This window comes from Scyliorhinus canicula, chromosome 9 (genome assembly GCF_902713615.1).
Source record: "Scyliorhinus canicula chromosome 9, sScyCan1.1, whole genome shotgun sequence".
Lineage (NCBI taxonomy): Eukaryota > Metazoa > Chordata > Chondrichthyes > Carcharhiniformes > Scyliorhinidae > Scyliorhinus > Scyliorhinus canicula.
Window position 1 is genome coordinate 77,892,267 of NC_052154.1, and position 26,859 is coordinate 77,919,125.

Consider the following 26,859-nt stretch of genomic DNA (forward strand, 5'->3'; position numbering starts at 1 on the left):
CCATGTGAAGTCCAGTCCCCTGTACCCCCAATCCAATGGCAAAGCGGAGAAGGGAGTACACATCGTCAAGAGGCTCCTATGCAAGGCTGCCGATGCTGGGTCTGATTTCTACCTTGCCTTGCTGGCCTATCGCTCCACCCCACTGTCCACTGGCCTGTCAACAGCCCAACTACTAATGAATCGCACCCTGAGGACGACGGTGCCGTCCATCCATGTCCCACACCTCGACCACGTCCAGGTTCTTCGCCGGATGCAGCTGTCTCGTGCGCAACACAAGGCGGCAATGACTCCCATGCTGCTGATCTCCCCGCTCTCGCTCCAGATGACAATGTTCGCGTCCATCTCCCGGATGGTGGCTGGTCTGCATCCGCTGTTGCCCTTAGGCAGGTGGCCCCCTTCTCGTTCCTGGTTCGGCTACCAGATGGCTCTATTCTGCGCAGCAATCGACGCGCCCTTCGCATCGTTCCACGCTCGCCACGTGATCCTCCGGTGTTGCCTCACCCTCCTGCTGACCCTGCCACGGACTATGCAGAGTTTCCTGTCACTCTGCCTCCCCCTGGCTGTTCAGCCTGCTCCTGAACCGGCGGATCTCGACCCACCCTTGAGGCGGTCAGCCAGAATTTGTCGCCCGCCTCAGAGACTAAATTTATGAACTTTTCAAATTTATGGACTCTCTGATTTGTTTTGTTGCTTTGTTTGATCGTTTTCCTTGTTTGTATATAATGTTGCTCTCGTTACTCTTGTTGCATACTGCTTCTCTGCACCAGGCACCTTCCCATGTAAATAGTCCTGTAAATATGTCTTCGCACCCCACACATTATTTATTGCCACAAACATACATTTAAAAAAAAAGGGGGCTGTCATAATATACACCAGTATATCATGGTGCAGACACACACACTGATGGGCATACAGTAGAACCAATCAACATGCATAACACTGCAGCCAATTACCAGTTAGAGCACGCTCACTATAAAGACAGAGGGCATCAGTTTTCCCGTTCATTCCGGATGCAGCCTTTCAGAAGTACAGAGCTTACAGCTTACAGCACAGATCCTCACCATGTGCTGAGCGCATAGACTGGTTAGGATAGACACAGGTCTTTAGTTTAATCTAACATCGTGTTAACCCACAGTAAAAGTATGTTCAACAGTTTATAGTTTATTAAAATAGTGTTGTATTATTTTAAGTGTTGGTGGCCTGTATGTGTTCCACGGATCCAGAGCACCCAACACATCAGGCAGCAGATGGTTGCTTGCTCCAGGCTGCCCTCAGCTGCTCCTGCCTGCACCTGCTGTACCAGGACGGCTGTGTTGTGCGCACCAGTTAGTGTCCCAGATGCCTCATCACTAAAGTGCGCAACCGAGGTGACTGTCTCTGCGATGGTGGAAGGTGTAGGAGATAGCAGTGGCGTAGCATCGTGCTCCTCATCCGACCCAAAGTCCAGGATCCCCTTGAGTGGTCATTCTTTTCCATCTGTCCCCTGTGCGTCGGTGTCCAATGCGTTGGTGTCCTGTGAGTCAGTGTCCTGTGCGTCAGTATCCTGTGCGTCTGTATCCTGTGCGTCGGTGTCCTGGGTGGGTGTGTCCTGGGTGGGTGGGTCCTGGGTAGGTGTGTCCCGGGTAGGTGTGTCATGGTTAGGTGTGTCCTGGGTAGGTATGTCCTGGGTAGGTATGTCCTGGGTAGGTGTGTCCTGGGTCAGCTGCGACGGGGGCCTGTTCCTGTAGCTGCCCCCCTCATTGCTGGGTCTGGCCCATTGGCGTCGCCACACTCGCACTAGATGGGAGTGTCGTCCCCTGGTGCTCCGGGTCTGTCCCTGGCTCGTGGCCGCCCTAGATCGTCCTGTGGGCGGTCGGCATCCACTGGGACGGGTGGGTCGATGTTTGGTCCTGCAGTACACAATACAGCATGCATGGTTAGACACGCAGACGGGGATAGGGGGATATGGGGGAAGGGGGATATGGGGGAAGGGGGATATGGGGGAAGAGGGATGTGGGGAAGGGGGATATGGGGGAATGGGGATACGGGGGGATATGGGGGAAGGGGGATATGGGGGAAGGGAGATATGGTGGAAGGGGGGATATGGGGGAAGGGGGATATTTGGAGGGGGATATGGGGAAGGGGGATATGGGGGAAGGGGGATATGGGGAAGGGGGATTTGGGGAAAGGGGGGTTATGGGGAAGGGGGATATTGGGAGGGGGATATGGGGGAAGGGGGATATGGGGAAGGGGATTTGGGGAAGGAGGAAAAGGGGGCAGGCAGTGGTGGCGTCTCACTTGGTGGTGCACCCCTGACCTCTGCATCCGCAACCTCTTGGTCCTCGGGTCCGCCTGCAAGTTCCAGGGCCCTCTCTTCATGAATGGTGAGTGGTCGCAGTTCAGGTGGACCCCCTCCAGTCCTCTCACGCTCCCGGTTGTTGTGAGCACACTTCTCCTGTGGGGGGCGGGTGGGTGGCAGGGATAAAGTACAACAGTGTTAGGCAGACATATACATGCGGACCAGCGGTTGTGTGTATGTTGGCAGGGGTTCACAACCCATCCTGCCACTGCAGCTTGCATGGGTGGGTGCACCCATGTCGGTTGTACCTCGGGCTGTGCTGCCCATTGGAGCTGGGGGTGGGGAAGGGGTTACTCACCCTGGCTGCCCTGACAAGGTCATTGATCTTCTTGTGACACTGGACGCCTGTCCAGGCTGTCACAGCCACGGCACTGATGGCCTCTGCCACCTCCCTCCACAGGCACCAGCTGAGGCCTGGTGCGACACTGGGGCCGTGTCCGGGCTACAAGGCATTCCTCCTGTGCTCCACTGCGTCCAGGAGTGCCTCGATGTCCCGCTCCTGGAACCTCGGCGCTGTGCGGCGGGTGGCCATTTTGATGGGTCTCCGGGGGGAGGCCGTCTTTTGTGCTGCGACGTGGGGGGTGCATCTTTTGTGCTGCAATGTGGGGGGTGCATCTTTTATGCTGCAACGTGGGGGGTGCATCTTTTGTGCTGCAACGTGGGGGAGGCATCTTTTGTGCTGAGATGCGGGGGGGTCGTCCTTTGTGCTGCGATGCCGCGCGCGTCCGTGAGGGGTGACGCCGTCGTGACTGGCGCCACGCCTCTGCTAGCCCATTCCGTGCCGGAGAATTCGCAACGTTTCAGGGGGCCCGACGCCGGAGTGATTCGTGCCGTTTTTGCCGCCGGGTTCGGGCCATCGTGTCGATTCACGATGAATCCCACCCCATGTGTGCCAAACAACATAAGCAGCAAGTGATAAACAGAGCTAAGCGATTACAAAACCACCGGATGAGAGTTAAGCTCTGCAGTCCTGCCATATCCAGCCATGAATAGTAATGGGCAATTAAACAATTCAATGGAGGAGGAGGCTCCAGAAATAGCCCCATTCTAAATGATGGGGGAGTGCAGAGCATCAGTGCAAAAGTAAGGCTGAAGCATTTGCAAAAATCTTCTGGCTGAATGGATAATCCATCTCAGCCTCCGTTGGACGTCTCCAGCATCATAGATGTCAGTCTTCAGCCAATTCGATTCACTTCAAATGATATCAAGAAACAGTTGAAGCCACTGTATACTGCAAAAGATTATGGGCTCTGTCAATATTCTGATAATAGTATTGAAGACTTAAACTCCATAGGTTGTTGTGCACATTGCCAAGCTGATCCAGTACACCTACAACACTTGCATCTACACAGCAATGTGGAAATTTGCCCAGGTATCAAAAAAAAGCAGGATAACCTGGCAAATGACTGCTGTCTACTCTCAATTATCAGTAAAGTGATGGAAGGGGTCATCCACAGTGCTGTCAAGTGGGACTTGCTTCGCAATAATCAGTTCAAAGATGCTGAGTTTGAGTTCCACCAGGATCCTTCAGCTCCTGACCACATTAAAACTTGGGAGCTTGGTTCAAACATGGACAAAAGAACTGAATGTCAGCAAAGTCACTGCCCTTAATATCAAAGCATAATTTGACCAAGTTGTGATGATATGATCTGCATACTCGTCTGCCATTGGGCCAGAACGTCGGCTTACCATTGGCCCTGGTCGGTCATGTGCCTCTCGACCGATTGGCCGAGAGGCTGAGTTAACCACCCCTCTATCAACGAGGTATAAATGCTCAGAAGCCTGACGATCGTTCCTTTCCACTGTAGACGATCGCCAGGCTATGTTCTAGTTCATTAAAGCCTGACATTGGTAAATCACTCGCCTCGCGTGCAATCGATGGTGCATCACAAGTGTAGCATCAAAGAACCAAAACTGGAGTCAATAGGAATTAAAGACAAAACTGTACTGGTTGTAACCATCCTTAGTATGCATGATGTGTTCAGAACAGCGACCACGACACCACACAACCCTGCCATGGCAATCTCTGCAAGACGTGCCAGATCGACATGGATACCACCATTACACGTGAGAACACCACCCACCAGATACGCGGTACATACTCGTGCGACTTGGCCAACATTGTCCACCTCATACGCTGCAGGAAAGGATGTCCCGAAACGTGGTACATTGGCGAGACCATGCAGACACGAATGAACGGACATCGCGCGACAATCACCAGGCAGGAATGTGCCCTTCCAGTCAGGGAACACTTCAGGAGTCAAGGGAATTCAGCCTCTGATCTCCAGGTAAACGTTATCCAAGGTGGCTCTCAGGATGTGCGACAATGCAGAACCGCTGAGCAGAAACTTATAGCCAAGTTCCGCACACATGAATGCAGCCTCAACCGGGACCTGGAATTCATGTCGCATTACATTCATTCCCCACTATCTGGCCTGGGCTTGCGAAATCCTACCAACTGTCTTGGCTTGAGACAGTTCACACCTCTTTAACCTGGGGTTACCCCTATCTCTGGATCTGTAAAGACTTAATTACCTGCAAATGCTCGCATTCTAAGCATTGTCTGGCATCTTTGAATTTGTCTATATATATGTTTCTGGAACATACCTCTTCATTCACCTGAGGAAGGAACAGTGCTCCGAAAGCTAGTGTTGGAAACAAACATTTTGGACTTTAACCTGGTGTTGTAAGACTTCTTACTATCCTTAGTATGAAGGAAGATGGTTGTGGTTGTTAGAGGTCAATCATCTCAATCCCAGGACATCACTGCAGGAGCTCCTAGACCCAACCATCTTCAGCTGCTTCATCAATGATATCTCTTCCATCATAAGGTCAGAAGTGGGGATGTTTTCAGATGATTGCACAATCATAGAATCCCTATAATGCAGGAGGCCATTCAGCCCATCGAATCTGCACGAATCCTTTGAAAGAGTACTTTATTTCGGACCACTCCTCCTTTCAATCCCCATAACCCTACCTCACCAGCATACTGTTGGACACTAGTGGGCAGTTTAGCATGGTCAATCCACCTAACCTGCACATCTTTGGACTATGGGAGAAAACCGGAGCAAGCTCACTCAGACACAAGGAGAAATTGCAAATGCCACGCAGATCGTCACACTTATAGTCACCCAAGAGTGGCATCTCCCCTCTCCCAATTTACAGCCATTCAGGTAGTAATCTGCTTTCTTGTTTTTGCTTTCAAAGTGAATAACCTCACATTTATCCAAATTGTACTGCATCTGCCATTGATTTTCCCACTCACCCAATTCATGCTGAAGGATCTCTGCATCCTCGGCACAGTTCACACTCCCACCCAACTTGGTATCATCTGCAAACTTTGAGATGTTACATTTTGTTATATTAATATATATTGTGAATAGCTGGGATCCCAGCACCGATCCCTGTGGTGCCCCACTAGTTACTGCCTGCCAATTTGAAAAATATTTTATTAAGGCATTTATATATTAACACAACAAACATAATCACAAATCAAATCAAGCCAACAGGGCTGCAAATACCCAACTCAACAAAATACCCCACAATCCCCCCCCCACCCCCCCCAATTTAGTACCCCCCAATGCTGACATTTTACCTTATCTTGAAGAAGCCGATAACCGGCTGCCACCTCTGGGCAAAACTCTCCACAGAAACCCTCAAGACGAACTTTATTTTTTTAACCTGAGAAACTCCGCCAGGTCCCCGGTTTCGGGGGCCTGGAGTCCCTCCATTCCACCAACATCCATTTCCGGGCTATCAGGGAGGCAAAGGCCAAGACATTGGCCTCTCTCGCCTCCTGGACTCCCGGGTCTTCTGACACTCCAAAGATCGCCACCTCTGGACCCGGGACCACCTTCACCTTCAGGACCTCCGACATAACATCGGCAGACCCCTGCCAGAATCCCCCCAGCTTCGGACATGCCCAAAACTCGTGGACATGATTCGCGGGCCCACTCGAGCACCGCCCACACATATCCTCCACCCCTTCAAAAAGCCTGCTCATCCTGCCCACAGTCATATGTGCCCTGTGTACCACCTTAAAGTGGATAAGGCTATGCCTAGTACAGGACGATTATGCATTCACTCTTCTCAGGGCATCCTCCCATAACCCAACCCAACTGCGGCGACAGTGGCGGCAGCATCTGGAGCTGGACGGGGCCTCGGTTTGGGCACTGATCTTCAAACTTATAGATCGAATTGAAGTTGATTCTTGCCTCACAGTCATGTATGTATAATGTGTACAGTAGAGGACTGAGCACTGAGCACAAAGGGGGCCTTGGTGATGAAGACTTTTGTAGAGGAGTTGCTGTTACCTATTATGGTAGTCACTACTGTTTGTATATATCACATACATGAGATGTAATACGGTAAGGCTCCTGTACTACAGAAACGGGGGTAGATCCCTGTCTGCTGTCCCGCCCAGTGTGTGCTTACCGAGCTGCAGCCATTTCGGCAGCAGCTGCAGGAGACTACACATCTCTGCTTAATTAAGCCTCGATTACTCTCTACTCTCGTCTCGTCGTAGTTGATAGTGCATCACCTATCCTGACAGATTGTTGTCTGTTGGTGATCCAGCTGCACAGGGAGGGGTCAAGCCCAGGGTTGCAGAGTTTGGTTATCAATCTTGTCGGGATAATGGTGTTGAAGGCGGAGCTGAGGTCTATGAACAGTAGTCTGACGTAGGCGTCCTTATTGTCGAGGTGTTTGAGTGTTGATAGTAGGGCCAGAGAGATAGCATCTGCTGTGGATCGGTTGCCGCGGTAAGCGGACTGCAAAGGATCAAGACTGTCTGAGAGATTGGCTTTGATCCATCTCATGACTAGCCGCTCGAAGCATTTCATGATAACAGACGTCATGGCCACTGGTCGGTAGTCATTGAGGCACACTACCTTGTTCGCATTCACTCTCCTAAAAAAATCCTCAGGAATAACCTCAGGAGGTTCTGGAACACGAACAAGAACCTCGGGAGGACCGTCATCTTCACCGATAGCACCCGTCCTGCCAATGATAGCGGGTGCACAACCCACCTCCTAAAATCTCCCTCCACTTGTTCCACCAGCCGAGCCAAATTCAGCTTGTGCAGCTGCTCCCACCCCCGCGCCATTATGTAATGGAATTTGTACGTTCCATTACATACTGTTCTAGGAAACTATTGCGGATACATTCTATAAACTCCTCCTCAAGGCTGCCTTGACTGACCTGGTTAAACCAATCGACATGTAGATTAAAGTCCCCCATAATAACTGCTATACCATTTCTACATACATCAGTTATTTCTTTGTCTATTGCGCATCCCACTGTAATGTTACTATTTGCTGGTCTATAGATTACTCCTTTCAGTGACTTTTTCGCCTTACTATTCCTGATTTCCACCCAAATGGATGCAACCTTATCCTCCATAGCAACGATGTCATCCCTCACTACTGCCCAGATGTCATCCTTAAATAACAGAGCTACACCCCTTACCATCCATTCCGTCCTTCCAAATAGTTTGATACCCTTGGATATTTAACTCCCAGTCGTGACCATCCTTTAACCATGTTTCAGTAATGGCCACTAAATCATAGTCATTCACAATGATTTGCGGCATCAATATATTTACCTTATTCCGAATATTATGAGCGTTCAGGTTTAGAATCTTAACACCTCTATCAGTAACCTCTCCTAAGTTATTTTTTCTTTTAACTTTTCTCCTAATTTTCCTTATCGTTGAACCCATATCTTCATGTAATAACCTGCTGTTTCACTTTCCATTTTTGTTTTTACTTCCCGTTGTATTCCTTTTAGTATTACTGGGCCGATTCACTGAGCTCTCCTCAGTCACTGTAGCCTGTACTGTGGCCCTTTTTGATCTCTGCCTTACACTTTCCTCCCTTACTGCCTTTTGTTTCTGTTCCTGTTTTACTTCCCTTCCACTTCCTGCATCGGTTCCCATCCCCCTGCCACATTAGTTTAAACCCTCCCCAATAGCATTAACATTTATATAAACACACACAGCACAATTTTTTTATCAATTACAAACATAAAGACCACACACAGCTACAGTAATCTATGTATAATCCTGAATGAATTCCCCTTTACTGTTCCAATTCAAAAACAAAACCCCAAACACCAAAAAAAAACTTTTTAAGGGCGTGGTCCAGCACTCTGCATTCTAACTTGAATAAGACTGGCTTTTCCTGAGTTTCTGACCCTGTCTCACCCCAGCAGGTTTAAGCCCTTCCGGAAAGCAAACTATGTTTTAAGTTACTAAAGCAGGTCGCTATAATCAATGTTATATTTCCTGGAACAACTCTTTAAAATAGAACATTACAGCGCAGTACAGGCCCTTCGGCCCTCGATGTTGCGCCGACCTGTGAAACCCCTCTAAAACCCATCTATACTATTCCATTATCATCCATATGTTTATCAAATGGCCATTTAAATGCCCTTAATGTTGATGAGTCCACTACTGTTGCAGGCAGGACATTCCATGCCCTTACTACTCTCTGAGTAAAGAACCTACCTCTGACATCTGTCCTATATCTATCTCCCCTCAATTTAAAGCTATGTCCCCTCATGCTAGCCATCACCATCCGAGGAAAAAGGCTCTCACTGTCCACCCTATTTAATCCTCTGATCATCTTGTATGCCTCTATTAAGTCACCTCTTAACCGTCTTCTCTCTAACAAAAACAGCCTCAAGTCCCTCAGCCTTTCCTCATAAGATCTTTCCTCCATACCAGGCAACAAATGAAAATAGAAAGACAGGAAAAAACACGTCTTTCTCCCTAAGTCCACAGCAGTCAAATCTGAAAGTGAAACTAAGAAAAACTCACAGCCACAGCCCAACTCCACCCACAAAATGACATAACTGAAGCCATGCGATAAGCCAAAAACCTTTCTTAAAGGGACACTCCCATGATACTAAGCTCTACCCACAAAGCTTCATTTGATTCCTCCTCCAAGATGTCATCTCACCTTACTGTTTCTGTGCATGTCTGTCTCCTGTCTGGCTGATGGCAGATTGCTTGCTCTCAATGTTTGGGGTCATATCATGACGATGCAGCGGGGCAAGTTTCGCCTCTCTTGACCTTATGCCATCCTTTGTGAGTTATACCCTTGAGGTTCAGTGTCACCAGAGCGTGAGGTGCATGGGAGAGGAGGATCATCCACAACTCAAAGGTGCAACGTGCACACATTGACAATGACTGGAAGAAGTGATGCCAGCAATTTACATAATTTACATTGTGGGAGACATCCTCATTCCCATATGAAAACAGGCATGACTGCTGTATTCAGTTACTGTGAAGAGATGCCACCAATGTGTGGGAAATCTTGGACAAAGCATATTGAGGAAGCCCTGGACTGAGCATCTTATCTTTTCATGGCACAGGAATCTAGTTTTCAGGTCGGGGCTACAGCAACACAACTTATCAGAACTAGGCGCCATAGAAAGGGTGCTATTAATGAGAATTTATTTACAGAGATGAACGTTATGTACAAGTGAGTAAAACCCTTGCCCATGCTGTGCAACGAGTACTTATTAAACTTTCTAACCCTGCCACTACGTTTTGGTGCATCCCAACATCCACAGCAGAGGTGGAGGCAGCCTGCTGTCTGTGATGACCTTGGCGGGCATCCTCTGGAGGGCTGAGACCTGGTGGGCACTGGTCTGCTTTTGAAGTCCTGCTGTGTGGCAGTTCCAACCCCCCATCCCCCACCCCTTGATCTGTAGTGCTCGAGCTGAAACAGTCACAAGAAGGGAGGATTTGGAGAGCAAAACATTCCTGGATTCACCTGGGCAGATGGCCCTGGCGTCTGCCCAGCTGATCTTCCTACGTATGGGGGCCCAAGGTGTCCTGGCTTCCTCCTTGAGATAGAGGGGCAGCTGGGATTCTCGAGAATCCCTGCCATCCACTGGCGTTGACACTCATGAATCCCAGTAACAATCCCAGGTGGCGTGGTGCCAACCTGTTCTGCCCACTGCCCATCATATGTGCCAGGGATAGGAGGGGAGGGCGAGTCCGAAGTGCTGTGGGGTTCCGGCACCACCACTGCGGGAGCCACCAGCATGGGCCCCATCACCTCTTTCTCCCTCAGGGTGCCTGTTCACCCCCACACTACTCCTTGGGAAGGGGGCACAAATGGAGCTGCCATAACCTGGAGTCCCACTCCCGTCTCAACCAGGGTCTCAATACTCGTGGCCATGGAGCACAGGAAATGGACCACCTCCATCTGAGACTGTGCAACATTACCCAGTGACTGCACCACCTCCCTCCGGGACTGTGCCACATCAGGACAGTGACTGTGCCACCTCCCTCTGTACCTGTCTCAGGTCAACCAGCCCCCTGCCATAACTCGCTATGGACCGCCACTGCAATATGCAGGTGGCTCTGGTACATGGCTGCCTATAACAGGGCAGCCCTGTCCTGTGCTTGTGCCACCACATGCAAAGAGTGCCCCAGGCTTTGGACATACTGACCCATGGCTGACATCTTCGCCCCCAAGTTGTCCACCACAGATGCCACCCATACGGTGTTGCCCCACTAGCAGTGGTTGGACTGCTCCCACTGCACCTGCAGTCGTTGGGTGGTTGCCGACACCCCCTCTTGCAGTCCCTGTCTCTGTGACTGCATGCCTACTATTGCTGGAATCGCCCTTTCCAGAAGCCCGAAACCCATCTGGACAGCAGCTAATCCCTGGGGTCAGGCTGCCCTCCAACCGTCTGCCTCCTTGTGGGTTCCTAGCTCCACCTGATGTACCGCACCAGATTGTGCCCCAAACTGTGGGGAGTCTCTCTGGGATAGAGGAGGGTTTTGGAGACAGCTGTCATGGGAAGTCAGCGTTGTCCTCGGACTGGTGTTCCGGCACGTCTCGTGCTGTGGTTCCCTTCTGTGGTTGTGTCCTTTTCCTCGTTGTTATCCGCTCGGAGTTGGAGTTGATGTCGGGGGCCATCAGAGGGGCCCGCCTCATTGTCAGGTGATCCTGCAAGACACAGGACATGACGCATGATTGGATTGCGGGTTGGGATGGTGGGAGGTGGTGGATGGGTGTGTGTGGAGGTCGTGGGTGGGGGCATGGGTGGTGGTGGAGGGGTGTATGGAGGTGTTGGTGGGGGTGTGAGCCATGTGACATGGGGAATCGCAACTCAATGAAGTTTCACTTGCTCGCCCAATGCCAACCTCCGCCTCAGCGACTGCCCTCTTTCCTGGCCCACCAACAAGGTCCAGTGCCCGCTGCTCCACTGCGGTGAGGGGCCGCCGGTCCAGCAGTCCTCCTCCAGTCTTTTCCCTTTCCTGGTGTTTGTGGGCCACCTCCTCTTGGAAGTGGTGAGGGGGGACAGAAAACGCAGTGTTAAGCAGTCGGACGCATGTCGCATAAAGGGTGGGTAGCTGGCAGCCTTTGTGGGTTACGGGTATAGGGTGGATACGTGGGTTTGAGTAGGGTGATCATTGTTCGGCACAACATTGAGGGCCGAAGGGCCTGTTCTGTGCTGTACTGTTCTATGTTCTATGATGTCGAGCATGGTCCCGAGCACAGCTTCTGTGAACCGGGGTGCTACTCTCCGTGCTGCCATCTTGTTGGCTGGAATGAGTGTGTGTGGGGAGTGAAGTGCTAATTTGCGGCTGCAACTTGTCAGCCTCTCAAGTGTCAATCCCGATCCTGGCGAATCCACCACTCATTAGAATCGACCGTGTTTCACGTGGTGCCTATTAATGGTTGATGAATTTTTCTGGGAGCATCGGCAATTTTGTTGTCGCAGAAGTCCACCGATTCTGTCCCGGAAAAAGAGAATCCTGTCCATGAAGTTTAGGGCACAGAGGCTCTGTTGTGAGAGTAATATTTTCAGCACCTTCCAGTTCTGGGTATGTTGATTGGACAAATCTAACTCCGATATACAGTGAAAAAAGAAAACCTTACCTATGGCACACAGTCATGTTATGCGATCATAGTAAAGTACATATGCAGGTTGTAAATTTGTTGAATATTATAACAGTTGGGACTTCCGGTGTGACCATGGAGTGACTGGTCACACATTTGGTGGCTCCTGCTCAAGGCAATATTTTTTGGTCTTTTCTGTGCCCAATAGGCAAAGTATTTGATTTCAAGAGGTGCAGGAGTGTCTGTAGAAGATGTTACTCCTCTGGTGTGGCTGGTGGATGGGTCCATGAACTAGGAGCGGGGTGAGAAGAAAAGAGCTACTGGAACAGGAGAGTTTTCATAGATTGCCACAGGATAAGATGGCACAGGGCAAGGGAGATGCCCTGCCCACCCAGTGGTCAGCTAGTGGAGTTTCTCAACACAAAGTTCAGTCAGCAGAGGAAGGAGGCAAAAGTGGTGGAGCCGATCAAAGCAGGGATCGAGTGAGTGGAGCAGAGGCTGGAGTCCCAGGGCCAGGCCATCCAGAAAGTGCAGGACGCAGTGGGGAGCACGAGGAGCAGTTGACCCCATTGGTGGCTGAGGTGGAGGTGATGCAGGGGACCCAAAAGAGGCTGAAGAAGAAGGTGGAGGATTTGGGGAATCGCTCCAGAAGACAAAAACCTGAGGATCGTTGGGATGCCCGAAGGAATCGAAGGGGCGGAGGTTGGCACGTACGTGGCCATAATGTTGGAGAAACTGATGGGGGAGGGGTCTTTGACCTGCCCCTGGAGGTTGACCGTGCTCACAGGGCGCTGATGCGGAGGGCTCAAGCGGGCGAGTTGCCAAGGGCGATGGTGGTGCGGTTGCACCGCTTTCTGGATAAAGAGAAGATCCTTTGATGGGTGAGGCAGACGAGGAAGTGCACCTGGGAACAAAATGAGCTGCGTGCGTACCAAGACTTGGGAGCAGAACTGGGGAAGAGGAGGGTCGGGTTTAACCGGGTCAAGGTTGCCCTCTTTAAGAAGGGGGTGAAGTTTGGACACTGTACCCAGTCTGCCTCTGGGTGACTTTTCAGTACAGTACTATTTTGGCATGCCAGCAGTGGCACTGGATTTCATGAGGGACAATGGACTTGGAATAGACTGAGGACATTGAACTTTGAAGGAGTTTGTGCATGTGTTTGTTTTTTGAAACAAAATTCCTGTGTTTTGATAGCGGGGTTTTTGGAGGGCAGGCTGTTTATGGGGGAACATTGAGGGTGAGTGGGCACCACGGTAGCATAGTGGTTAGCACAATTGCTTCACAGCTCCAGGGTCGTAGGTTCGATACCCAGCTTGGGTCACTGTGTGGAGTCTGCTCGTCCTCCCCGTGTGTGCATGGGTTTCCTCTGGGTGGTTTGGTTTCCTACCACAGTCCCAAAATGTGCAGGTTAGGTGGATTGGCCACGATAAATTGCCCTGAGTGTCCAAAATTGTCCTTTGTGTTGGCTGGGGTTACTGGGTTATGGGGATAGGGTGGAGGTGTGGTCTTGGGTAGGGTGCTCTTTCCAAGAGCAGGTGCAGACTCAATGGGCAGAATGGCATCCTTCTGCACTGTAAATTCTATGAGTGCACCTTTTGCTTCTCTTTATGGGGGTATGGATGGGGGAGGGGGGGGAGGGGGAAATTGGGGGGTTAGGGAGGTTAGAGACCTTGGGCGAGGGCCACCATGCTAGTTGGACGGGTTAGTTAACGGGAGTGAAGTGGGGGTTGTCAGGAGATAGGCATGGGGGGGGGGGGGAGAATGGGGTTGGTGCTTCGTTAAAGTGTGGGGGATGGGATGAGGGTTGTTAATAAGGGTCTGGTTGATGTGCCACAGTTGGAAAGGATCGATGACTGTGAACATCTTGGGCTGGCCCCAAAAGAGATATGGCTGATCGGCGGGGCGGGGTGGGGGGGGGGGGGGGGGAGTCCCCCTACCAGACTGCTCACGTGGAAGGGGGGGGGGGGGGGAGTCCCCCTACCAGACTGCTCACGTGGAACGTGGGGCCGGTCAAACGGTCATGTGTGTTTGTGCACCTCAGGGGTCTGAAGGCAGCCATGGCCTTTTGCAGGAGGCGCACTTAAAAATAGGGGAGCAGACAAGGTTGGGGAAATGATGGGTGGGGCAGGTGTTCCACTCGGGTCTGGACATGAAGACCCGGGGGGGTGGCGGTGTTGGTGAATAAAGTGGCGTTCGATGTGGGGAATTTTGTGGCAGACTCAGGGGGGAAGTTTGTAATGGTGAGTGGAAAGCTGGAGGGGCTGCCGGTGGTCCTGGTAAACCTTTATGCCCCAAATTGGAATGATGTAGACTTTATGAAGTGGGTGCTGTGGAAGATTTCAGACTTGGACTCGCACCGGTTGATCGTGGGGGGGGATTTTAATCTGGTAATTGAACCGAGATTAGACTGGTTGAGCCCAAGCTCGGTGAAGGTGTCGGCAATGGTGAAGAAGCTGAAGGGGCTCAGGGAGCACATGGGGGTTGGGGGGTGGACCCGTGGATATTTGGGAGGCCGTGGGTGAAGGAATTTTCACATTTATCCCATGTGCACCGGATTGACATTTTTATGTTGAACAAGGTGTTGTTAGCAATCGTGGTCTCCTCTCTGACCACGCACTGCACTGGGTGGATTTGCTGTCCCCCTCTCCAAATGCAAAGGTCCTGCATGTGCTGGAGTTTCCCAAGGTAGAAGAGGAGTTGGTGCAGGGATTGGGGGCCCCAATCAGGCTGAGGGAGGTGATGGAAAGCACGGGGGTGACTCAAGCAGGGAAGGCCCCGGGTCTGGCCAGGTTTCTGGTGGAGTTTTTTGAAAGGTTTTGGGGGGACTGGGGCTGGTGAGGGTGTATAATGAGGCAAAGGAAAGGAGGGATCACCCCAGTACAATGTTGCAGGCTTCCATCTCCCAGATATTGAAAAAGGATGACCTGGAGCTGTGTGTGGGTCGTACTGCCTGATATCGTTACTGAGCGTAGACGCCAAGTTGTTGGTGAAGGTGTTGGCTTCGTGAATCAAGGACTGCATCCTGAGGGTGATAGGCAAGGATCATAGGAGATTGGGGCAGTTGCCAGTCAAGGTAGTGTGGGCGAGTTTTAGATACTTGGGCATCCAGGTGATGTGGGGCTGAGCGCAGCTGCACGAGCTGAACTTGACTCAGTTGGTGGAGCAGATGAAGGGGGACTTTAAGAAGTGGGGCATGCTGCCATTGTCGCTGGTGGGACGGGTGCAGACAGTAAAAATGACAGTGTTACGAAGGTTTCCGTTCATGTTTCAGAACCTCGTAATCTTCGTCCTGAAGGTGTTCTTCAAAAAGATCAATGCTCTGATCTCTGGATTTGTGTGGATGGGGAAGACCTTGCGTGTCTGGAGGGTTTTTCTGGAGTGGGGGCGAGGAGGGCAGGTGGCTGGCGTTGCCGAACATGAGGAACTATTACTGGGCAGCGAACATTGCCATGGTCAGGAAATGGGTAGTGGGGGACGGGTCAGCATGGAAGCAGATGGAGGTGGCATATGTAGGGGAACAAGTTTAAGGATGTGTTGTCAGCGCATCTGTCTTTCTCACTGGCCAGGTACTCCGTGAGCCCAGTGGTGGTGTCGGCCTTACGGGTGTGGGGCAGTGGAGGCAGCATTTGGATTGGAGGGTATCTTGGTATGTGCACTGATCTGTGACAACCATAGGTTTACGCCCAGGGGGGCTGGATGGGAGATTTCGGGGATGGTGGCAGGCAGTGATTGAGTGATTTGGTGATTAGTTTATAGAGGGCAAATTCTCAAAGCTGGAGGACCTGGAGGATAAATACATGTTGCCCAACGGGAATGGTTTTAGGTACCTGCAGGTCTGGGATTTTGTAAAGAAAGAGATACCATCCTTTCCTAGGTTGCCACCCCTGGGGTTGCAGGATAAGGTTCTGTCGAAGGAGGAAATATGGGAGGGGAAGGTGTCTGCAATCTACAAGGAGTTGAACAAAGAGTTAATAAGGGCAGCAAAGATAATCCAGGGAAAAACAGGCCGGTGAGCCTAATGTCAGTGGTAGGGAAATTACTGGAGAGAATTCTTCGAGACAGGATCTACTCCCATTTGGAAGCAAATGGACGTATTAGTGAGAGGCAGCATGGTTTTGTGAAGGGGAGTCGTGTCTCACTAACTTGACAGAGTTTTTTGAAGAGGTCACAAAGGTGATTGATGCAGGTAGGGAAGTGGATTTTGTCTATATGGACTTCAGTAAGGCCTTTGACAAGGTCCCTCATGGTAGACTGGTACAAAAGATGAAGTCACACGGGATCAGGGGTGAGCTGGCAAGGTGGATACAGAACTGGCTAGGTCATAGAAGGCACAGAGTAGCAATGGAAGGGTGCTTTTCTAATTGGAGGGCTGTGACTAGTGGTGTTCCGCAGGGATCAGTGCTGGGACCTTTGCTGTTCATAGTATATATAAATGATTTGGAGGAAAATGTAACTGGTCTGACTAGTAAGTTTGTAGACGACACAAAGGTTGGTGGAATTGCGGATAGCGATGAGGACTGTCAGAGGATACAGCAGGATTTAGATCGTTTGGAGACTTGGGCTGAGAGATGTCAGATGGAGTTTAATCCAGACAAATGTGAGGTAATGCATTTTGGAAGGTCTAATGCAGGTAGGGAATATACAGTGAATGGTAGAACCCTCAAAAGTATTGAAAGTCAGAGAGATCTCGGTGTACAGGTCCACAGGTCACTGAAAGGGGCAACACAGTGGGTAAGGTAGTCAAGAAAGCATACGGCATGCTTGCCTTCATTGGCCGGGGCATTGAGTATAAGAATTGGCAAGTCATGTTGCAGCTATATAGAACCTTAGTAAGGCCACACTTGGAGTACAGTGTTCAATTCTGGTCGCCATACTACCAGAATGATGTGGAGGCTTCAGAGAGGGTGCAGAAGAAACTTACCAGGATGTTGCCTGCAATGGAGGGCATTAGCTATGAGGAGCGGTTGAATAAACTCGGTTTGTTCTCACTGGAACGACGGAGGTTGAGGGGCGACCTGATAGAGGTCTACAAAATTATGAGGGCATAGACAGAGTGGATAGTCAGAGGCTTTTCCCCAGGGTAGAGGGGTCAATTACGAGGGGCCATAGGTTTAACGTGCGAGGGGCAAGGTTTAGAGTAGATGTACGAGGCAAGTTTTTTACACAGAGGGTAGTGGGTGCCTGGAACTCGCTGCCGGAGGAGGTGGTGGAAGCAGGGACGGTAGTGCCATTTAAGGGGCATCTTGACAAATACATGAATAGGATGGGAATAGAGGGATATGGACCCAGGAAGTGTAGAAGATTGTAGTTTAGTCGGGCAGCATGGTCTGCACGGGCTTGGAGGGCTGAAGGGCAAGTTCCTGTGCTGCGCTTTTCTTTGTTCTTTGATGGACTGGGAGGGGGCGCTGGTGGGGGTCATAAAGCGTAAGTGGGGGAGGAGCAGGGAGGGGAGGTGGAGGCTGGCATGTGGGCTGTGGCCCTGCGTCCTCATCGTGTGTGAGATTAAGCCTTATTCATTTTTAAGTAATTCATAGGGCACATATGATGGTCACACTGACTAGTAGAATTTTTGAGAGGATAGAGGATAGGTGTGGGCGGTGGGTGGGGAGGCCCGCGAATCATGTTCACATGTTTTGGGCATGCCCGAAGTTGAAGGGGTGCTGGGAGGGGTTCGCGGACGTAATGTCTGAGGTGCTGGGAGTGGAGGTGTCCCTGAGCGCAGAAGTAGAAATATTCGGGGTGTTGGAAGATCCGGGAGTCCAGGGGGGGAGAGAAGCCAATGTTTTGGCCTTTGCCTCACTGATAGTCCGGAGACATCTTATTCAGGTGGACGTGTGGATGAGTGATCTGGCAGAATTTCTGAGACTGGAGGTCAAGTTCGTCCTGAGGGGGTCAGTTGATGGCTTCACTGGAGGTGGAAGCCGTTGATTGACTTCTTCAAGGAGAATTGAGGGTTAGCAAAGGCGGGGGAAGGGGGTTAAAATGGGAAGGCAGGATGGGAGAAGGGGGCGATATTGGGGGAGCACGGTAGGAGTGGGTGATGGTTATTTATAATGTTGTATGATTTTTCTTCTGCTTTTGTTTGTGTATATGAAAAGTCCTTAAACAAAATATGAAAAAATATAAGTCCAAAGGCAGATCCTTGGTTCATTGTATGCTGATGCTTCATCCCAAGCTACTCTCCCTGATAATATTTGTAAGTGTGAGTTGCCATTGTCTTCCACTCTCTCAGGCAGGGGAAAGAGGCAAGTCCTAAGTCTACCTAAGCCAGAACACAGTAAGAAGTCTTACAACACCTGGTTAAAGTCCAACAGGTTTGTTACGAATCACTAGCTTTCGGAACACAGCTCCTTCATCAGGTGAATGAAGAGATGGGTTCCATAACCCCATATATAGACAAAGTCAATAATGCAAGATGATACATTGAATGCAAGTCTTTGTAGGTAATTAAGTATCCAAAACCCCACAACAGATAGCTTCTAACATTTGGGAAGTGAGGGACATTTTCCAATACCTTAACATGAATCTAAATTTTTTAAAATATTTTAATTCTCATCCTGTTTCACATTTTCTCCCGAATTTACACCCACCAACAATAAACAATAATCAGCAACAAATATGTCAATCCCCATAACAATAACAATGATCCCATCCCCCCACCAACCACCAAACATCAGCCCACATGTTTACATAAACAAATGACAAAAAGGAATCAGGGATTACCCATAGTCACCCTTAATACACACAGCCCCCCTCCCCCAATCCATCCCCCCAACTAATGTTCGATATTATCCAGTTCTTGAAAGTGCATAATGAATAATGCCCATGACTTGTAGAACCCCTCTGTCCTTCCCCTCAGTTCAAACTTAACCTTCTCAAGGGTCAAGTATTCCAGCAGGTCCCCTCGCCACGTGAGGGCACCAGGTGCAGATGCTGCTCTCCATCCCATCAGAATCCGCCTTCGGGCGATCAACGAGGCGAAGGCTACGATATCTGCCCTATAGGCCCAGTCGGCACAATATATCCATTTCAATGTGGGCCAAGCCCACCAGGATGCCCGGGCAGCGGGGTTCGGCGCCATTGTCAAGATGTCCAGGGTCCAGGGGGTGATCGGCGGGATGCATATCGTCCTATGAGCACCGGCAGATGACAGGCCGTTCTTTACAAACCGAAAGGGATTTGATGAATGTGCAACTGGTGTGTGACCATCAGATTTGCATCATTCACATCTGTGCCTGATACAATGCCTTCATCCTGGTACTCTTGACGGTTTCTGGCCTTTCTGAGGTGCACCCCCAGCTGGGGAGGCTGGTTCCTGGGCAACCGGGGTTATCCACTGTGGTCGTGACTGATGACAGCAACCCGGAGGCTGTAACCCGATGTGGCGACTCGCTATAACGATGCCCATGCCGCGACCAGGGGCATGATTGAGCGGTAATTCGGTATCATGAAGATGCAGTTCAGGTACCTGGACTGCTTTGGCGGGACCATCTAGTATAGTGCTGGGAATGTCACCAAGATCGTGGTGGCCTGTCGCATCCTCCACAACATTGCACAGCAGAGGGGCGACCGGCTGTAGGAGGAGGATGAATGCCTGTCCTCGTCCGATGAGGAGGATGCGGGAGAAGGCGAGGATGGGCAGGACATGGGTCCAGGCAGGCACGAGATGCCGCACAATGTGTGCGCCAGGGCCAACGCGCACAGGGCGCACTAATCGCCTCCAGGTTCACCAACTAGGTGGACTGGCCAGCACATGGACAACACATGCCCACCCTCTCCGGCCAACACCCTCTTTTGCAACCTCCGCCCTGATACCTGCCTGCCTGGGGGGGGGGGGGGATCTTATAGAAACATTTAAAATTATGAAGGGAATAAATAGGATAGATGCGGGCAGGTTGTTTCCACTGGCGGGTGACAGCAGAACTAGGGGACATAGCCTCAAAATAAGGGGAAGTAGATTTAGGACTGAGTTTAGGAGGAACTTCTTCACCCAAAGGGTTGTGAATCTATGGAATTCCTTGCCCAGTGAAGCAGTTGAGGCTCCTTCATTACATGCTTTTAAGGTAAAGATATATAGTTTTTTGAAGAATAAAGGGATTAAGGGTTATGGTGTTCGGGCCGGAAAGTGGAGCTGAGTCCACAAAAGATCAGCCATGATCTAATTGAATGGCGGAGCAGGCTCGAGGGGCCAGATGGCCTACTCCTGCTCCTAGTTCTTATGTTCTTATGTTCACCACGGGATGTTGGCCCTGGGTTGGCAGTAATAGCGGGTCTGGCCCATGGGATGTAGGACGATGCCAACTCGCTATGGAATGAGCTCTGGTGCTCCACTTAATTTGACAACATCTGCCTCCTGCCCACAGTAGTACTTTCCACCGTTAATCTGGGTGATCCCTGCATGAGAGTTGGCCATTCCATCACACGGTCTCACTGAACCCTGTGGTCCCTAGGCCAAGCCCTCCCACTAGCTCCACCCATTCCATTCCCCTCGCCCCTTCTGCGGCCAGCCCAGAACAGCCCATCCATCCACCCTTCCGACAGAGCTCCGGGGCAGGTTGTAATGTTGAATCATAGAATTTACAGTGCAGAAGGAGGCCATTTGGCCCATTGAGTGTGCACCGGCCCTTGGAAAGAGTACCCTAGTTAAGCCCACACCTCCACCCTATCCCCGTAAACCCACCTAACCTTTTTGGACACTGAGGGCAATTTAGCTTGGCCAATTCACTTAAACTGCTTATCTTTGGACTGTGGGAGGAAACCGGAACACCCAGAAGAAACCCATGCAGAGACGAGGAGAATGTGCAGATTCCGCGCAGACGATGACCCAAGCTGGGAATCCAACCTGGGACCCTGGACCCGTGAAGCAATAGTGCCAACCACTGTGCTACTGTGCCGCCCCTTGTGCATAGGTGTTTAATCTGAACAAATATATACAGATTTGTTTCCGAGCTCCTAATGTTATACTGTGCCCTGCAGCATGCCAACTTGACTGGTTCTACTTTTCTGGTCTTATGGGCACTAACGCTACACCTAGGTAGAACCCCAGACAGTGCATCAGGAGTGGAGGCAGCCTTTTGTTGATTCCACCCTGTGACCTTGGCCCTTTGACGGCCATCTTCCGCGGCTACCGGCTTCTGCTCCGGTATCCCAGGTGGCATGGTGCAGCCCTGTTCTGCCTGCTGCCCATGTGATGCGCCACGGGCAGGAGGAAGGGAGTACAAGGTGCAGCAGAGTACCCAGCGGGAGTCACTGGCACTGACTCCATCACCGCCTCCTCCCTTGGAATGCCCAGTGGTCCCAGGCTACTCCATGGGATGTGGGCGTAAGTGGAGCTAACCACTGAGGCTTCCTGGCCACCCGGAGGCCCGCTCTTGAGCAGGGTTTTGTGGCCATGGAGCACAGGGAGTGGACCACCTCCATCTGGGACTTTGCCACATCACGCAGTGACTGTGTCACTATCTTCTGGGCCTGCGCCACATCAATCAATGACTGCATCATCTATCTCTGGGACTGAGCCACCTCTCTCTGGGTCTGTGCCATGCTGGCCAGCGCCTGGGCAATGCCGCCGATGCGCTAGGCCATGGCCCGCTGTGACTGGGTCACACTCAGGAGCGCCGCTGCAATGCCCAGGTGGCTCTGGCACACAGCTGCTTGTGAGATGGCAACCCTGTACTGGACCTTGGCCACCACCTGCACAGATTACCACAGGCCTTGTACATCCTGCACCATGGCCGAAACCTTCGTCCCTCCCAAGGCCTCCACTGATGACACCACTCGTGCAGTGTTGGCCTGGGTGGCACGCATGGTTGGCACCACCTCTTGCACGGGTTTAGCAATTGTCAAAAGAGTAATAAATATAACTAGTGAAGTACATCTGAAGAAAATTGTGCACTCATTTACAAAAACCGATCGAAGTTAAAATTCCCAAATAATGAAAACATTAATCATACAATGGAATAAGATTTACTTCAGCATGTGCTGGGTTGTGGGAGAGGAGCCTACCTTGAAGATAACATAATTGATGCATTAAGAGTGCTGTAACATGAGAGAGCGACTGAAATTGGGATGATCCATTTCATTACTCCAAGGGTCTCTTCTGCGAATGTCTAAAAGACAAAAAAAAAACCCAATGCACTTATACAATAATTCTCTTATTCAGAAGTTTTATTTTTCTAAAATAATCTCACTATGAGAAAGAAAAAGTCCATTCAGGTGGCTTGTCCAATGTCAGTTTGAGCCTATTTGTTCTAAAAGTATCCTATGTTATTAGAGGCCAAATGTAGTTTATATTCCAATCTCCTTCCCCAAAAGACCACACATCCCTTTACCAGGTTAGCTGCATTCTAGAATGCCTAAATTTGTTCATGAATGTTTGGTGTAAATCTTTTCTATTTCAAATAAACTAATCTAGTTACATCCCGCTTAAAACTCAGTTTAAAACAGAGGAAATGTATTCACTGCCCCTCTATATTCCTTAGTCTGGTGCTTCCCAGACTTTTTAACAAGGTGACCCCATTTTAATACCTCAGGCTTCATGTAACCCAAGAGCGGAGTGTTTGAAAATTGTTGGCAAGGATTGGGGGTTTGGATCTTGAAGTGTAACCAGTCTAATTGACACATCTGGCTTTCTGTAGTCATGTGACTATGCTCTGAGGCTGTCTCTGGAGGCAGACATCTTTTCTTTTTAATTTTACGTTTTCTTTTTTTTGGAGGCAGGCATCTTAAGGGCAGTCCACTAAAACCTCTAACTAAGACAAGACACTATTGAAATTCTGCTGTGTTTTTACTTGAAAAATGGTGTCAGGAATTGATAAAAAAAATAGATGTTGAACTCTGAAAATGAGGCAGAAAAGATACTAAGATCTCAGGAACACGAAAGATTCAAGTCTGCATAACAGCTATGGAAGAGGTCAGAAAGAAAGCTGCAAATAAAATACAAGCTACACAGAAGACACAGCAAAGAAAGGAACACAGAAAGGTCGAAAGAACTGCTGAAAAAGGAAAAGGCTGCAAGTTGTAAGAGTCCTTCCTATTGATTACCTTATTTCTCCTTTCTTTATTTTTGCCGTTATTATTTTAGATCCATAGATGCTTAATGGACATGCATCTTTAAGTCAAGCAGCAGAGAGAATGAGGAATTCAAAAAGTTGCAACATATTATATCGTGCTGCTAGCTTTGAACAGCAAAACTCAAGACTCTGTGGCACCGGGAAATGTGGTTGGGACTCTGTTTGATTGTATGGCTGGTGGCCAATGAATTGGCCAAAAGGTCATATTCTGCCCAGTAACAGGTGATGATTGGATCCTGCCTAAGTGGGATGATTTCCGAAGGAAAGCAGCTCTGAGACCTGGACACACACAGAGACAACGACCTGTTCCCTCTCTTCTCACTCTCCAGAAAGGCTGTGAGTTAATGTATTTATGATCCGACAGAGAACCTGAATGAATGAATCTACAGTGAAAACCGTGAACTGAAAGTATGGAAGAAGGAAGGTATGCTAGAAATAATTATCTGGGGACAGCACGGTGGCACAGTGGTCAGCACTGGGACTGCAGCATTGAGGACCCGGGTTCGATCCCAGCTCTGGGTCACTGTCCGTGCGGAGTTTGCACATTCTCCCCGTGTCTGCGTGGGTTTCACCCCCACAACCCAAAGATGTGCAGGTTAGGTGGATTGGCCACACTAAATTGCCCCTTAATTGGAAAAAAAATAATGTGAACTCTAAATTTATTAAAAAATAAATAAATAATCCTAGAACGGAACCCGGTGGCGATATGCTTAAATTTATACAGGTCATCACAAAATTTGAAGAGAAGGAGGTAGGAACCATTTTTAGGGCTTTTGAGAAATAACAACTCAAATGGAATGGCTAAAAGAAAAGTGGGCGTTACCATGGAAAGTAAATTGACGGGGGTTCATCAAATTGGAGAGGGTAAAATTTGCCCTGAGGGGATCAGTACAGGGGTTCTTTAGGCGGTGGCAGCCTTTCCTGGACTTCCTGGCAGAACGGTAGGGAAATAGGCCAGCAGCAGCAGCCTGGGGGGGGGGGGGGGGGGTTCGTTTTGGTGGAGGGGAGAAATGTGTACATGTGTTTATTGAATATGCCGGATGCTAATCTATTTCTTCTTTTTGTAGTTACTGGGGGGGGGGGGGGGGGGGGGGGGTTGGTTTTGGGGGTTACTGTGATTTTTTTCTTTTTTGTTGTTAATACTGTTTTCTTGTTGATATTTTCTGTTTTTGATATTTTGTGAAAATCTCAATAAAAATAATTTAAAAAAAAAAGTAAATTGACAGGGCGGGTACAGGAAGTTTATGCTTCCCAGTCAGAGGGGGTGTCTATGAATTATGATGATGTAAAAAAGGCTATTCAGGGTGCATATGAATTGGTTCCCGAAGCAATGGAATTTAACGAGGCAGCTGGGACAGATGTATGCCAAATTCAAAAGAACAATTTGACAGATGGGTATGATCATTGGATGTTGCAACTACCTATGAGATTCTGAGAAAGGACGTTCTCTGAGAAGAATTTAAGAATTCCATATTGAAGACCAAAGGATGACGACTGCCAGTCAAGCAGCAATTATGGCCGATGATATTGTGCGTAATTCACAAATTTAAACCTTGGTTCTGTCATCCCCATTATTTTGAAATGGATAGGAAATGGGAAAGTGAAAGGAAGGCAGTTGGCCAAGGTAAGCAATGTGTTGTAGGCAGAGACAAAGATTCCATGAGAGACCAAGCTAACAGGGTACAACTCACTTTATTCCACACTAGTCATAATGACCTCTCCTCTCCTCTCCTCCAATTGGCAAGAGGCACATACAGGCTATGTTTCCCAGGACGTGGAAGGAGGCCATGCAGAGGTGAATGCACCCTCATTGTGTGCGAGGCTCAAGCTCACTTAAATGTCGGGGCACCTTTTCAAAATATTGGCCTGATCTTTGAGGAGCCAATCTGGCCAGTGAGTTCAGCTCCCCAGTGATGAAAAGAATTCTGGGCTAGCCTGTAGAGAAATTCCCCAGGGCCCACAAAAATGACTAAGTGTGGTTAGATAGCGGGGGGAAACCCCAGAGCAGAGCAAACTCCACACAGTACGCAGTCACACCATCAAGGAGACCAGTGCCGCGATTCAGGAATGCTGACCTGGCCACGGTGGAGTCGTGACGAGACACCCTGATCACCTGAGGGACTCGGAGGATAAGCCATGCGGCATCCAGTGCGGCCTGGGAAGCAGTTGCAGGGGCCGTCAGCTTGGGGAGTGTGACCAGGAGGAATGCCACACAGGGCCGCACGATGCTCAATGACCTCCACCGGGCCACACGGGTGAGTTCGCATTGGCCCCCTGGCATTAGTCCCACCTGCAACTGCCCCTACACGACTCAGCGCTGCCCCCCAAATGCAAAACCGCCATATGCCCCAGCACATACTGGCATTTCCCAGCACATCCCACCCATGCCAGGCAGTGGTGCTTCCACCTGTTCCCCTGCCATGCATACCCCCACCTGCAATGCATGAAGCGTGCGGCTTCTCATGCCGTCTCTCTGTCCCCACAGAAGTTGGCCCACAACAGATGGGAGAGGGCCCAAACAGATGGTGTGCTGGACCTCGGGGCCCACACCCCCTTCAATGAACAGGCCCTGAAGGTAGCGGGGATGGCCGAGTGCGGATTGGTCACTGAAGTTGAGAGCAGCCTATGCCTTGGAGGTGAGTATTCACCAGCTCCCACCCAGATGACCTGTTACATGTGAGTTGTTCATGCCAGGATGATGATCCTTTCCTCCCACTGACCACATGTTCATTCTCCTGCAGGATCGCAACCCATCGGTGCCAGCCCATCCGGGGTGCTCCACCCAGCTTTCCAAGAGAACACATTGGAGGACAGCACCGAGGATGCCACCATCATCGTGTCACAGGCGTCATCCCCAGTCACCACCTGCGCAGAGGCACACATCTTGGTGGGAGAAGGTAGTGGACAGGCTTCTGGGGCACATACTGGTTAGCACCAAACAGTTGCAGATGCATATCAGGTGGATCCCTGGACCCAGTCTAATGCTCGGCCTCAGGACCAGGCTATCCCAGAGCTGATACAGTTAATAGAGTGCAGCCGTGAGATTTAGAGGGGTTGTCAGCGACACTCCAGCGGGTCCATAGCCGATTAGAGGAGTCCCAAAGGCTGAGGGCACAGGAGATGTCGCCAGCAATATGTGGCATCGAGGTCAACTCAGCTAGGGTGGCAATCATAGAGGAGTATCACATCAGCACCATGAGCAGTGGTGTCCAAGGTGTTGCTCAGTCAGTGATGGCCATGGCTGGGCGCCTTGACAACATGACTGAGACACTGGGGGAATGTGTCCTTGATGGAGTTGGACCTTTCAGGGATGCTGAGGAGCATGTCCATGTCTCAGATGGGCAAAGCTGAGGAGCTCCTGAATGTCTCTTGGTTGCTGAGGACCAGGTGGATGTTAGCAAGGCACTGGAGAACATGGCCCGCTCACAGAGGAGCATCGCTGAGGACATCAACACCATGGCGCAGACATTGGGGAGCTGCCAGGGCTGGCAGAGCCAGATGGGGCAGGGGCTGCTGGGGCTCAATCCATCTGCCCTTCTGTCTCAAGGTGATCTCATGGGCCCTACAGGCACCGATCAGGAGGAGGGAG

General features: G+C 50.3%; 1 protein-coding gene across 1 annotated transcript in view; it reads right to left on the reverse strand.

Annotated features, from left to right (window-relative positions):
• Positions 1-22,199: 22,199 nt before the first annotated feature.
• The window catches only part of LOC119971449 (Y+L amino acid transporter 2-like), a 212,264-nt gene continuing 207,604 nt past the window's right edge, over positions 22,200-26,859 (reverse strand). The window contains exon 6 of the mRNA XM_038806988.1: positions 22,200-22,307. Within this exon, the coding sequence (XP_038662916.1) occupies positions 22,200-22,307 (108 nt within the window). The remainder of the gene's footprint in view (positions 22,308-26,859) is intronic.